Here is a 15,221-nt window from a genome sequence, read left to right as displayed (position 1 = left end):
GCCAGTTAGCACACTGCTACACTTCAGTCTTTTATCACATGAATTTTGCATGGGGGCCTGTTTCAATTTTTCTTAAAAGTAGATTTTCTACAGCCACCATTGGTATAGTTGCAGAGTCTTACAAAACAGCTCTGCAGAGCTGGCAACATGTAAGTAAGAACTATGGCGCTGGGCTAGCTCAGGGGGCTGACAGGATGGGAAAGGATATTCCCCAATTGCAGGGGGCACCTTTAGCCACACTCAGCCACCAAGATGCAGGGAAGAACAGCTCTCACTCTGCCTCTATTCTCACATGAAGCAGCAGAAGCCAGGAAACGTTTTCCTTCTCTTAAAGTTACTTCACTGTGAGCACATCTTAAAGGTGGAAAGTGATTTTAATATTGCTGCTCCTATTCATTTTAAAGGAATTATTACAAGAGAGGAAAGCTTATTAGAATACAAATAACTTACAAAAGCCATCTAATGATATTACCGATTTCAGCGGTATCCTGCTCAGGCAGAAGCAGCAGCAAGTGCATTTTACATTGGCCCAAGGTACGCAGACACCTCAGAGAAGTAAGACTTGGCTTTTGAGCCCTGTGGAGCACCAGTCTTTCTCTACGCCTGTTGGGTGAGCTGTGTGCCTTTTTTTTTCCCTCCCTTTGATGGGAGAGTGACTTTGCTGTTTGAGCCCACAGCACCCACGGCCCGGCTGAGGCCCTGCCTTGCCTCCGCGGGCTGTGCTGCCGTTTAACGGCTCTCGGGGCGGGGCCCACGCTCGTCCCCCGCGATGCTTCGTACTACAGTGGCGGGGGGGGGGTTGTTTCCTTCCAGGCCGAGGCGCTTCTTTCCTTTCCGCCCCGGACATCCGCGCCGTGCGGAGGCACCGCTGGCGGCACTGCGAGGGCGATTCGAGGGCGGCTCGGCCGGCCCCAAGGGCAGCGCCCGCGCAGGGAGGGAGGGAGGCAGCGGGCCCCGGCGGGGCGGGGCTTGCCCGCCCCGCCGCGGCAGCGGCGTTGTCATGGCGGTATCGGGCCTGACCTTCGCGCGGAGCCTGTGCTCTCGGCGGCTCTGCGGCCTCAGGTGAGCCCCGAGCCTCGAGGCCTGGCGCCGGCGCTGCCCGCCCCGCTCCAAGAGGGACCCGCGTCGAGAGCGACCCGCGGTGCGCGGCCGGTAACGGGCCCTCCGCAGCCTCCCGCCGGGTCAGCAGGGCCGCGGGGAGGGACGAGGCCGGGAGGGGGGTGCCGGGGGGGGGGTCTGCGGCGCTGCTGGTACCTGAGAGCAGCCTGGTGCGGCCGTGCCGGTGTCGGCGGCGGCCGTCCCGTATGTAACGCTCTGGCGGGCCTGCAACTGTGCTTCTCGCCTGCAGCGCCAGCCAGCCCTTTGCGCTTCCAAAAATACCTGCTGTTGCTGTTGTTGTTTTAGTCTTCCTTCTGCTCGTTCTGTATAACCCTGCCCTGCGGGCTGAGTTGATTTTATTTTGTGAGAAGTCGGTTTGAAAGTGTAAACGTTTCTGCTTAACTCGAAGGCATCCAGAGACTTGAAAGATGTTGCCTTACGAAACACTTGGCATTTTCTGTTTCCTTTCTTTGTATTCCCAAAGTTAAAAGAAACGACCCCTCAGGACACAGCTGTGCATGTTTTCTGTGCAGTGATGAGGTTACTTACCAATGATAAAGCAGAAAAATAAGACATCTACAAACTTCTTAAATCGGAAATGAACGCATTAACGTTTGTCTCGACTTGTGTGCTTTAGCTTGAAAGCAGGAATAATCCATCTGAAGTGATAACTTTCTCCTTATGATTTGGAGATGCGTTAATATTCCTAGGACTTGCAGATATATAAATCTCTTGTTCAGATAGGAGCTAAACTTCCTTGTAAAGAGTTTGCTATTGCAGAGCCTACCTCAGTGAAAGGAGCTCGTGACAGCCCTGAGCTCAAACTAGCAAGTCTTGTCTTCATCCAAGATGAAAATTCTGCTAGTCAATACTAAAAATCGAACGTGCTCATGTTGGTAAAGAGAATATGTTTTTTTAAAAACAAACTGCATATGTTATAATCAAAAAGTGTTTTTTAAAATCCTAGTAAAAATATCAGATGGTACTGAGTAAGAATTAGAAAGTCAGCATGGTTTTACAAATTGTAAGACCTTCATGAGAGCTGTAGTTTATTTCAGAATTTTCTAAGCTGAGTAACTCTCTGGGATAAATGCTTGTGTTTCTGAAAAGGCAATATTAACACCATGACAAGAAGCAATTAAGAAAGCTGGTTTCCTCTAAAATACATTTTATGTAGGCCTATAGAACAATCCTACCTCATTATTAGTGCCAGAATTTCTAAACCTATTTACAAGTGTGACTTCTGTAATGAATAGTACATTAAGAAATAGGTAGAGACAGAGGCTGCCTTGAACGAGTCTTGACCCACATACCTGTAGAAATCTTGTAGAAATTTCTCTTTGTCTTATTTTGGATATCAAGTCTGACTGGAAAGTTTGAAAGCGGGTTTGAAGTTTGTGCCACTTTGATCAGTTTTTATGTGCCTGGCAGCTGATCCAGTAGTTACTGGGATGCTTTATCCTTAGACATGCTTATAATGTGAAAGGCTCTCTTAAACTTTCATGTAAAAATCCAACTATGGTAGCTGTAGATGCCCACTTTTCAAAATAAAACACTGTTTAACACCAAGTTATAGTACTATTGCAGTTGTGGGAGCTTGTTATCTGGCAGTTTGTCAGAGGACGCAAAGTTTGTCTGTCACCTTTGACATAATCTATCAGAGTTGCAACACATCTTTGCTGGTAGTGAAACAAGGATTAACATGTTTATAGAGCACCACAGCTGCAGAAGTCGTAAGAAGTCCAAACTCACCTTCTCTGGATCTTGCAGAAAGATTTGAGAATTGATTAAACTAGAACTGCATGTACCTACGCATCACTTACATTCGGTTGTGATAATGTGTTCTCTTTGACACAGAATCATCAGAGCACTCCTATGTCCTTCCCAACGATATTAATGATAATATCTTATTTTTAACTGGTAGCTTATACAAAGCTTGACAAACTAGATTTATAAGGCAACTTATCCTTTGGATTTCTTGGGACAGGAGATATTGGAGCTGGAATTTCTGAAGGAAGAAGTTCACTGTTTCAGTGGTTGTTTTTCTTTTGCTCGTTTCTTATATTCTTTTTTAGTAAACTGCTTTCCTTTCGTAAGTATCTGTGTGCGTATCAAAATATAAAAGTTAACTTTTGCTGGGTGTTGTTCCTACCCCCAGACAAATACCTGGGTATTTTTGATCCAGATTTCTAATGTACAAATGCTAGACTCAAACACAAAAGCAACAACACATGTACTTATTCCACTGAAAAAAAAAAATTTGAATCAGCTTAGGAAATACTTCATTAAAAGCATACCTCATGTTTGACTATATGTCTGGTGTTCTGTTAGAGCAGTGGTCTTTTTTGTTTCTGCTTTGTCCTTTTGGAAGTTGCTTCTTGCCAAGTTTGGTGCTGTCTTTTAGGTATGTTAGTTTAAAAAAAATTTTTTAAGTGCCAAGTATTGAGCAGCTGTGTTTTGCCAGACTTCTGCTTTCAGAACAGAAGGGAGTCAAGGCTCCAAGAAATTGCTGAGTCTCTGGTGCAGGCAGTGTCACTGAGCAATCCATGTGTAAGCCACATGCAGTATTTGCTTTAGTGGGGCTGAGAAAAATAGTCATGACTGTTACCACAACTCAAGAAGAATTCTATTATTCTTTTAGTTATTAATGTTTAAGGTGCAAATACCTTCAAACCAGAACAGGATTATATAATCATATAACAAAATTTTATACAACTATAAATGTATAAAATATTTTGGACTATTTCCTAACAAATATAATATCACAGTGCCAGAGAGGTTATGGAACCTCCAGGCTCAGGATTGTTTAGAGCTTAACTGGACAAGACACTGAGCAAGCTCATCTAATGTCAAAGCTGTCCCTGCTTTGAGCAGGGGGATGGAGTAGGTGACCTTCTGAGGTCCCTTCCCACCTACATTAACGTATGATTTTGTGCCAGTTTTTGGGCTGAGAGGCTGAACTGCATCTTCACCAACAGCAGAGCATTTTTATGAGAGGCAGTCAATGTGATTTTAATGAGGGGTTTGGTGCAAATGTATGTGCTTTATGTAGCCAAGTTGTAGGAGCAAGAAGAGGTCAAATAAAACTGCTTTTGGATTTTCACTTCAGATTCTTCAAATATTGTGAACTGCAGTTAATAAAATGCTTAGGCACTCCAAAAGAGGTCTTAAACAGATGTGGGGCGCATAAGTCCAAAACTGTGGTCTAGATGCCTCTATTAAACTGCTGCATACGCATGGAGGAGCCCAAACTCAAAGTGCCTCCCATCATTGTTTGAAAGCTTAGCAAGCTGTCTCTTAAAACGCCTGGGATTGCCCCAGTTCTGAGTGGTCTGATCCATCTCTCCTGCCAAGCCCAGGAATGGAAACGAGGTACTCTGCCTTTGCCACTTCCCCCCCCCGCCCCCGTCAGCCCCATGAAAAGGAGCATAATTCTGTGTCTTATTAGATAAAGATCCTGTCCGACACTGCAGTTATCTTAAAATGGCAATTCACAAATCACAGACCATGCACGGAATATAGGTGCCTAATTCTGGGTATGGAATCAACTTTGACCTGACGCCATAAAATCAAGAGTGTGCAGCTGCTTAATGTGTGGGTGCTGAAGTCCTTTTCTGATTTAGTTTCTTACAAGTATCTAAGTATTTCAATTAGGAATCAGTGCATCTTGACTGGGAAACTTTGATTTTTGCAATTTGGCCATTAAATCATAGTATTTTTCTCCCACAGCTTTGTGAGAAATTATTTGAAGTAGGTACATGAACATTTTTAAGAAATGGGGAAAACCAAAGAGAATGCAAATTGTGAGATCAGCATGACTTTTGCTTTCGATTTAAAAGAGAACTCTCTAGGCAAGCTTTCTACAGATAAACAATATTAACTTATTGTTGCTAAGTTGTTAAGATGAGAGGGAGGGAAGGTGACTCTAAATTGGAAAGCACGTAAAAGACTGTACTGCTGGGTATCATTAGGCTAGTGGAGTTATGCAGAATCTGCAGTTTCAAACATACATCTCTGAAATAATGTCATATCATTAAACATTAATAATGGACTAATGTTTTAGTATATAATCAGATATATTGCACCATTTATTTGTGTTATATCTGGTCTGAAATACCAGACAGGTAGGCTTTATTTTCTGTATCAGCAGTATACTGGCAGAATTATATCAAAAACACTGGCAGCCTTGCTGCACAATGAACTTAAGGTTTTTTTGTTTTTTTTTCTTTTGTTTTTGGGGTTTTTTTTCCATCTAAAGTAGGAAAAAAAGGCATATCCTTGGAACACTGGGAGAGCAAGTTTCTTACAATCTTAAGGGCAGAATGCAAGCATTGATCTTACTTTTTTTTAATAACCAGGACATTCCTAATCCTTCCAAATTTGGAGTTTTGAGTTCCACTGGCTCTTCTCCCAGGTGCCTGCTTGTGCTCCCCCATCGTTATACATAATTGTTCCAAGTCTGAATTTGTCTGAGGAGAGGGGATGCTAACCCAGATGCACATCTAGAGCTGTCTTACTGAGGGTGTGCTCGTTCCACCATCTTCAGATTCTGTTCAAGGGGGGAGGCTGCACAGCTCTGATGCTGTGATGCAAGCTGTATCTGCCTTAGCAAAGCAGACCAAACCAGTAGAGGCAGAACATTTGTTGGTGTGAACTCTGCTCCACACTATCCTTGCTTTGGGGTTTTACTTCAGACTGGTTGTAACCTGATCCCAAGACAGAATACCTGTTAGCAGCTGGAGCGCATCTTCTAATTTAGTTTCATCCAGAAGGAATCTAACTCACAAGTGCTGAAACAGTTCTGCAACACAAAGCAGGAGAATGGAATCAGGAACAACTTGGAGATTTACTTCAAAAGCACTCTCCTCATCTGAACTAAGGCAGTAGCGTAGACACAGCCTAACTTTCTAGTTTGTTTCTTGGTACGGTTCCTTTAGCAACTTCAAAGAAGGTCAGATCCTATAGAAGACTGATCTTTTTAGGAGCTATTCTTATGTTTCTCAGCAATGCTGAAGAGCTTTTTTCGAACGTGCCTTTGCAAAAAGTAATGGTATTTGAATAAAGTGGATGGAAAAATAGTTAACTTTCTCTTAAGCTATGGGTTTGTCCCTGCTTAAGGAGCCTTGTTGATCTTTGTCCAGGCCTGGAATACTTCCTGCTTACAGTAAAGTGGTCTTTACTACAGTTTCTGTTCTTCAGCTTGGAGACAGCATTCTCAAGGTTCAGAATTACCTTGATCCTGGCTCTTGAACAGTGTCACAAATTTCTAATTCCCTTCCCAGCATCATCTTCTGACTAGGCATCTTCATGTTTACAGCCCACCTGCACAGCAGGAGCTCAGGTGCTATCACATCATAGCACAATACGCATCTGTCCTCATTCAGTCTCTGCAGTCCTTTTCCACTTCTGATGGTGGGGGGGAATAACTGAACCTGCTCACTAAGTTGCTCAGCCTTGATTTGATAGCTCACTTACAGGTTTTGATCGTGATGCCCATTGCCGTTTGATACATTCGTGGCAAAGCAGATCGTTACAACCCTGGAAAGCTGTCCCTTCACCTGTGGCATAAGTGGCATCTCTTTCTTTTCCTGTCTCTGACTGCAGACCTTATAGCTCCTTCCTGTCCTCTCTCCCATTCTGTTAACTAAGCCAGTCAGATGCAAGGTCCTAGAATACACAGGTGCAGATTACTCCTCACTAGATTGGTGATGGTAAATCTGTTTTACCATAGATAAAATGAACTAGTTAAGCTTAGACAAAGAGAAGTAGAGGAAAAGTCATTTAATGTTTTTCCCCTTCATAAACTCCTGTTTGGGCTCTTTTAAGAACCCTTTAACCCTAATGTCAAGAGAAGTGTCCCCTCAAAGGCAAACTTGCAGAGGGCAATGCTGTAACACCAGCCCCTTCCCCTTTGAAGCTCAACCATTGACTTCCTTTTCCCCTCAAAAGAGCATATCACTTGGTATCCCAAACCTCACTCAGTGTGTTTGTTCCCAGCTGTCATAAACCATAAAGATGATTTCCTTTGCACCATATAGTCTATGTTTATGCTTGCAGTGTCTTGTAATCTAAAACCTGTGGTGTGAGCTTGAAACCTGATCTTGGCAGATTCCCACATCTGTCTGTGAGAGGGTGAGGGCGGCGCTGAAACTCCATTCTGCAAGGCTTCTGCTACCCTCATTGCAGCTTGGTGTGTGTTCCCACTTGCATGCTATTACCAGTGACTCCTAAATTCGGGTTAGCTGGAGTGTGCTGCAAAGCTGGATTCAGCCCAGAAGTTAGCCCTGGAGCTACAAAGCCTGGGAAGGGGAGGGCTAAGGCCTTTCCTGTCTCTAGCCTAACTTCTCTAGGGTTTTGGCTCTACCCCGAAACTGTCCACATTATAAGGAAACTCTTCCCCTGAGGATGGAGGAAGAACTAACCTTGCTCTTCCTGCTAAGAGAGATTCTACTCTTGGCTTCTTCATCAAATGGGAGTGCTCTGGAGCCTCTGTCATTGAAAAGATGCCTGGTATACCATGTCATTCTCTGAAAACACTTCTCTGTTACTGTTAATGGTCTATTGATTGCCTTACACTTGTCTGATGCTTTTTTTTCTTATTGATATCTGAGGAGGATGGAAACAGTCCTCCACTACTACAGGCTATACAATTAAGTTTCCTACATTTTTGGGCTAATTGCAGACATCAGCACACCCAGAGTGCAGGCGAGCCTTGCCTTGGGGAAAACTTCTCTGAAGCTTTTGTCGTCTTGGACAGTACCCATAAGTTTGGTATCCCTTGTTCTGTTCTCTGTTTCCTTCCTCCAGTTTTGCTCACAGAGAGCTAATGGGCCTCAGAGGGAGTCTGCCTTGTATCACTGTAGTGTCCTCCCCCGTGGAAATGGGCAATTTCTGGCTTGTTCTGCCAATCCCAATCAGATAGCTGTGGCTGGATACAGGCATACAAAACTTAACAGCTTTCTTCTCATATTCTCACATAGATGGAGCAAAAAGGATACTATTGCCTTTTACTTCTCACCCACTTTCCCACTGCCAGGCCCTATTTCTGTATTGCAGCTGCTGCTTTCATTCTCTTTCTTATTGTGCACTGGCACTGGTGATCCAATCCTCTTCACTTTTACGAGGAGGAGGACTAGATTTTTGCAGTGTTGCTCTCAAGTAATACATCAGAAAGAACATATTCTCAAAAATCTGGTTTGCTAACACTCCTGGCCCTTCTTTGAGTTTATGCCAAAATCTCTGCTGCTGGCAGTAAAAGTTACTTTTATGCCTGAAACTTTTGACCAGATGTCAGGCCTTGTCTGTGTTTGATGTGGTTTCCCTCTAAATCTTCTGAATGTAGCATGGACAGCAGGTGTCCTGCAGTCTCCTGGATGTCTGTCACTAACTTTCACGCCTACTAGCAGTTGGATGGGAATGCATCGTGACAGGTTGTCATGGGAAATGTGCCCATGTACAGGGTTGGCTATATTTTTTCCACAGAATGAAATGCATATCTTGATCCTAGAGACCCCCTGTGGAGTTGGCTTTTTGTGGGTTGTCTCCAATGGCTGTCTTATGGGCTCTGTATTTTGGTTTCTCTCTTAAGTCATGGCTTTCAGTGCTGTACTAGCTTGCTCAGCTGTCTTCTATTCCCTGTCAGGCAGCCAACAACTTTTCTGAGACAAATTTCTGTTTTTTAGCTCTCCTTGGCTTATGCTGGGTCCTGAAGGTCTCAAACACTCTGCTCTAGATAACTGTGTTTATCTTTTCAAATTTTCTTTAGGGAGGTCAGGCTTCTAGTTCTTCTAACTGATGCTAGTGAGCCAGATTGTCTTGCCCATTCTTTGGCTGACTGTTGACCACTGATCCTTGCCTGATTGTCTGAAGAGCCAGCAGATCAAACTGCCTTGATTTTAAGTCTTTTTACAAGCTTAGCCTTTTCTGTCTTGGTGCAGGTCTATAAGCCTCTTTTTAGAGGCTTTTTTTTTTTTTGTCTTATTTCCCTTACCTTTCGAGTACCAATGATTTTCTTTTCGTCTACATTTAAAAAAACCTAATCTACTTTCCTTTCTTGTAAACTTGCTTGATTTTACTGCTGCGGTAACTTTTTGCAAAATACTGTTACAGTCAGCAGCTGCTAGCATCATGGGGGGCTCTGTCTATACAGCTCACTGTAAGGTAACCTTCAGAGTGTTTCAGAAAGGGTCTTCATTCTACTGATAAATCTTGAACTTTAAGAAAAATTGAAGGACCTGGATTCTGAAACACGACCCTTAGAGAAGACTCATTCACTGTCTTTGAATACTGAGCCTGAGCCTAACAAGTCAGTGCACAAGTCCATCTCTTAATGGGAAACTTTATGTGCAAATACTAAGGTTAATTTTATGAATTACTACGTTCTATTTGCACTACTGGTTTACAAATATGGCTTAAAAGACAGAAGATAGTGGTGAAATGAATGAGCAGCTGTCCAAAAAAGCTTCTTAACAAACTTAAGCCCTTTCCTAAGTACCTTTTTAAACTGCTTTGTACAGAAATATGCTTAGCAGTTAAAATCAGAACAAAATCCAGAACAGCAAGCTCACTAACTCTGTATGTAATTGAGACAGATTTAGTAGTTCACAGTTAATGTAAGGCAAGGTGTCTCTTCTAGAAGATGGATTGGATTGGAACACAACTTTCTGTTGTAGTTGATTTGCTTTGAAGCAGCTGTTCATTGAAGTCAGTATGACCTTGTCAGTGTTGTCTATTTAGGCAATGATCACTAGGTGGTTCTGTAGCAGCTTTGCTGAGTTCAAAGGAAGCTGATAATGTGAATGCAAATGAGGTGGTAGTTAACTACATGTTTTTTGTTGTTGTATTTTTCTAGGCTTGTATGATCATTCTCTCTAAAGTGGCCTCAAGTAACTCCCACCTGACAGGAGGAACTGCAGTTTCTTTCTTCCCTTGCTTTTTAAGATTTCTATCTCCATCACAGGATAGCTGTGAGACTCTTGAGGGGAATGTGAATTAAATTTCAAGTGAATTATTTTTTTATAGGGTGTTAGGCATTCATTTTGAGCTTTCAGTAGGATAGAAAATGCTGTCACTGAATAGTACCATTTTGAGAAGCTACTTCTCTCTTTGCTTGTTCTTCTCCCTCCCATGCAAATTGTGTTCTGTCTTCAACTGCGATCTACCAAAGAGAGCCAGCAAGCAGTACTTCATGCTTGCATAGCAGTCCTCATCAGCAGGGTAATTGGTCTGTTTATTTCTAGCAAAATTGTTGGAACATTGCACATATTAAGAAATGAAAAATACTTGAATATCAACAATTCAGAACGTCACAGTGCAGAATATGGCATTCTAGCTGGGCTGAATATGTAGACTCAATGCATTGTAACAAACCTTGTTTATAACTAACCTCCATTTATAACAATGCCAAAGTTAAAACCAGGTGTTTCACTAGTAGCTATCCTTGTTGTAGTGAACGTGTACAGAAGATTGACCTGGTTATGTCAGTCTCTTTTTTTTTTTTTCCCCTTCTACTTTATTGTTGTATTCCACATATGAATTTTTGTTTTTTTTTCCTATTTCCTGACTGTTCTATTTTAAAAGAAGCATTTAAATATTGATCATATGAAGTAATTTCCCTAAAAGTACTGTTGATATTCAGTTCAGATGTTTCTTCATTATTCTGATGTAGTAAATGATTGAGCCCTTCTATTTTGATGAGTACACTGATTACAGTGCTCATTTTTCAGGTTCCCTGTAAGTTCATTATAATAAGATTTAGACTGTAATCAGTAAACTCCAGCAAAAACTGTGGGCTAAGATTTTAAAGGTGTTGTTGAACCATCCTTTATTTCACAGAGAAACAGAAATCATTGCCATGTAATTCAGTAATAAATGCTCCACCAGAAAAGAGGAGGCAGAAGTTCTCTTGGAATGGGTCCTGGAAGAGTTATTTTTTCTATCAAAATTCAGGTTTTGAGTCATTGAACAAGTGGTAATACTTGTTTAGCCTTACAGAGATCTGGCAGTTATAAACATGTAAAAGTGAAATGAAATCATTCGATAATTTGCCCACATCCTGGTTATTAAATTATCCTGGATGTAATCTTTTGTTGCTGAAAGCAATGATATTAGGATAAAGAAAAATTCACTCTTACGATTGTCAGGATAATATCTTATCAGCTAGTAGTTTTAATAAGACTAGTGTTAAGAGATTCAGGTTAGCCAGCTATGGGAAGACTAGCCAGGGAAGGAGAGCATAAGTATTATCGGAGAGCTGATAACTTCATTATTTTGTTCTTAAGATGCTGACTTTTTGTGTTGTCCTAAATACGTATGAAAAGAATAATACTAAATAGCTAGTAAATTCAGTAGATAGACTGAGATTGCATTTGTGCTGAAATCCAAAGAGAACTTGTGTATAATTTTGTTGTGTTGTTGTTTTCCTGTGTATATGAAAGTTACCTTCTAATTGATGCAGTGCAGTACTGTAACTGGAAATTTCTGTGATCCAGTCAGTAATCAAAGTCTATTTTAATCAAAGACAAAGTGGAAATTATCACTGAGTTGGTGTACAAACAAGTAAAAACAAGTTTGTCCTAAGCACCTCCTGACTTATGTAGTGCATAGCAGCTTTCTGACCTTGTTAGCAATGCCCTGTTTTAAAAAATCTGCTTGCTTTCTGAATATGGCAGTGTCCTTTTAATCTGCTTGCAAGAGTGTCACCCTCTCCTGGCATCTGCCTCCCCAGAGGGAAAGCATTCCCCCCCCCCTTTTTTTTTTTATTTTAATCTTGTTACTCTGTAGAAAATAAGTGTAGGTTGGGGAAGGAAGACATACAGAAACAGTGAGTTGTCCCTTGTAGGTCCTGATCTAATTCTTGATATTTCACATAGTTTGTCTGTAGCTAGGATAGCTTGCGGATAAACCTCTTTCCTTTTGGCAGAGAGCATGCCTGCCCTCCCCCAGTCCTACCCTCTCCTCTGATTATCTGAAAATGGCAGACGAGAGGACTTTGCTTTTAGCGAGGGTTATGATTTCATGGATTTCATAGGGTATTTTGCTCTGTAAAAGATCTTTACTAATTAGGCAGTCAGTTATTCTGGATTTTTTTTTTTTCCATCAGGATCTTGCAAATTGATCCATATGAATGGAACTTCTTAGCAGCAAAGATTGGATACATACATTCGTTCCACTACTTTTTTAGTCCCTGTACATATATTGACTTGCACAGTGAGCCTGCTGGTTGAGAATTTAACAGTGACAGTGTAGGCTTCCTAATTTCTGAGTATCTTAGACTAGGACATTCTGATTCCTCCCCTGAAACGGAGTCTGAAGGCTTTCACATGAAGGCTAGAAAAGCTAACTTCAAAATATATTCTAGAGATGAACTTTTAAAATTAATGGGTCAGGCTATGTACTGCTTCAATATAGCTAGCAGGTTAACTGTGTTTGTTTTCCAGTTCTTGACTGGGAGTAGAAAGGATTTCTTAGGATTGGATTGACTGTGGGTCCTGGATTCTTCACTGACTCTTTGGTACTCCAAAAAAGTGGCTGCTGTTTTTGTTCTACAGTGTTGTGATAATTATTCTGAAATATGGTGTAAGAGATTTATAACTTGTGAAATGCAGAGTCATGCTTAAAAAATTTGAGCCTTAGAAGCTAGCCATTAAAAAGGAATAAAATTTTTATTTCAAGTATATTAACATTTTATACTCTGACAAACGTGCTTGTAAAATGCTTACTGCTTCCAGTCCATCAGTATAGCAACCCTGTCCCTGGAACCAAAGAATCTTGCTGGGTTTTTGTTTGTTTTTTAACTGATAGTAAGAAGCCAGGTGAAACACTAAAAGTGGTGCAAGACCGCTCTCACTCTTTTGGTTGTTAGCCACTTCGCCATACCAGTAGTTTTTCCTAATCTCCATAATGATAGCATAAGCCAGTGTGATTCTGTCTGTCTTACATCTCCACTAGTTACTGCCAAGATCCAGCGTGGAGTTCTGACCTCTGTCTTGGGAGCTGCTACCATTGGCTCGGCTTTTCTAATGCTATGCTTTGAGCTTTTTAAAATGTTTTAGTGGGACATGAATTCAACTTATTTGGGATGTATATAATTTTCATCTCTAAAAGTGACTAACATTCTCAGTGTTTTATTTTGTGCACAAGAATTAGCAGTGTGCAATATCTACAAGCTCACCAGGTCCTCTGATAAAACTAAGAAAGAGTAAAGTCAATGTTACAGAAGATATCTAAAGAGAAAAGTATCAGTCAGAAACTGATAAGACTTTTCAATAACATTGTTATTCATAGAGCAGCTGTAAATTCCTTCTTAACAAAAATATATGTGCAAGTCTCCACACTGCAAAGGTTTTGTAAAATTACATATTTGAGAGAATCTTAGTTCTGATTCCAAGGTACCATTGGATTTTTATTGTGTAAATTGGTTTGGGTCTTTGCAGGACACTTACCATTTTGTCTGGTTTTGAAGAATGAATATACTGAGTGCTAAAAGCAGTGCTGGAACCAAGAGCAATGCGCTACTATGTGTTTACATCTAATTTGTTTAATTCTAATGATCTGAAAGCATTCTGGATTCGGCTAGGATAAGCCATTGACAAATACTGATCATTTATATAGTTTGTCCAGTCTTTGTGCATCCCTATTGTATCTAGGTGTTGTGGAGATGTAGGCGTCAGACAAAGCGTTCATCTCCGTTTTCTTTCAGCTGAACTAGCAGTAGTGTCAGTGGGTTTCCTAATGCAGATGGGGCTTCAGCAGCTGGCTGTTGTCCTTGTGAGAAACTTAACTACCTTGGCCAAAAGCCAGTAACACCAGTGGGTACACTTTCTTGCTCTCTACAGTCAGCAAGAATTGTCCCTGGATGCCAAATAAAAATGGCTTTTTCCTCTCTCCATTAGCAACAAAATTATTTTGAGTAGCTGTTCAAGAGTGTTTTGTTAGAAAGTCACCTTGGATGAGGTTGTGTAAAGAACCTATTTAAGTTTGTGACTCTCCAGATACACAATAGAGCTTTGATGAGTGATTCTCACCAAGTATCCCGTGTATGAGTGTCACATCATTATATGTTTTACTGGCATTCATGTTTATAACTTTCAAATGTGTTTCAGAGAATATCTGTCTGCAAATCTTTCTGCTTGCAGAGATGTCTTATATGCACTGAGGATGCACAAGAAATTGTCTCATGTTTTAATCATTCATCACGTTCCAGTTAAGTTCGAATTCTGCTGGAGAGCTCTTGTGGAGACCTCAGGAGATGATTCCAATTTCCCTCCCAACAGCTGTGATGAAAGAATGTTAACTGTGCATGTATAGACCATAAAGAACAGCCCATTTCAGATCTCAATGAATAGTAATCTTAGATCTTTGATTCTTAGCTATTCTTTAAGATTGGAAAAAAAACTATCAAGCACAGCTGAGCCACTTATACTAAACAACAGTGATTCAGCACTTCGATTTGCCAATAGACACATCATTATCTTCTGTTCTTTACATGTCAAAACAGTGTAGGAGTGTAAAATATTAAAAGCTGATAAGGATTTGTACACCAAACTTGTGTTTAGAACAACTATTAAAAATCATCTAATGTAAAGGAGGAAATAATTTGACTTTCATTTCTTTCTGTTTATTAAAACAGCAGTAAATGCATTGGTTATACAGTATGTGCACCGATCTTTTCTGCCAGCTAGATATATTGGAAATACCAGAACACTAGAAATATTTCTACTTCCTGATAGTAATACATTTGAGTTATTCTACACTAGCTACAGTATTGTGATTATACTTGTAGAGTAGGGAGGGATAGTCATCAACACCTCCATACCCTCCCTAATAATCCTGTGGTTAATAATACCCTGTATTTTTCATTTCCAAGTAAACCAAATGTATTGACTTCTAAAGAATAAGCCATTTCTGCTGTGTTCTGGCAACATGCCTTGATGTTGATGATGACATTTTCTCATCAATAAACCACTAAGTTTTGCAAACTCCTATAGCAAACCAGTCAGTACGGAGGAAAAGAAGAAGGAAAAAGGAAAATGTAAGATGGGCTAGTTGAGCTAGATAGATGGCCTATTTCTTATCTGCAAGTCTGGACTTACTGAAAGATCATTCCACTTCTCCTCAGCCAG

At 40.9% G+C, this 15,221-nt stretch overlaps 1 protein-coding gene across 4 annotated transcripts in view; it reads left to right on the top strand.

Annotated features, from left to right (window-relative positions):
* The first annotated feature begins 958 nt into the window (after positions 1-958).
* Positions 959-15,221, top strand: part of ECI2 (enoyl-CoA delta isomerase 2) — a 33,326-nt gene continuing 19,063 nt past the window's right edge. Inside the window, exon 1 of one of the 4 annotated variants that reach the window (XM_067290807.1) lies at positions 959-1,181. Coding sequence is in view for 1 of the 4 variants with exons in the window: in XM_067290806.1 (XP_067146907.1) it covers positions 1,001-1,062 (62 nt within the window). In the remaining 3 variants the exon portion in view is untranslated. Of the gene's footprint in view, positions 1,182-14,391; positions 14,444-15,221 lie in introns of those variants that run through there. The other 3 variants (XM_067290806.1, XM_067290808.1, XM_013941947.2) reach the window with 3 other exon arrangements.

The sequence above is a fragment of the Apteryx mantelli genome, chromosome 2 (genome assembly GCF_036417845.1).
Source record: "Apteryx mantelli isolate bAptMan1 chromosome 2, bAptMan1.hap1, whole genome shotgun sequence".
Lineage (NCBI taxonomy): Eukaryota > Metazoa > Chordata > Aves > Apterygiformes > Apterygidae > Apteryx > Apteryx mantelli.
This window is presented reverse-complemented; position numbering and strand designations above follow the sequence as displayed.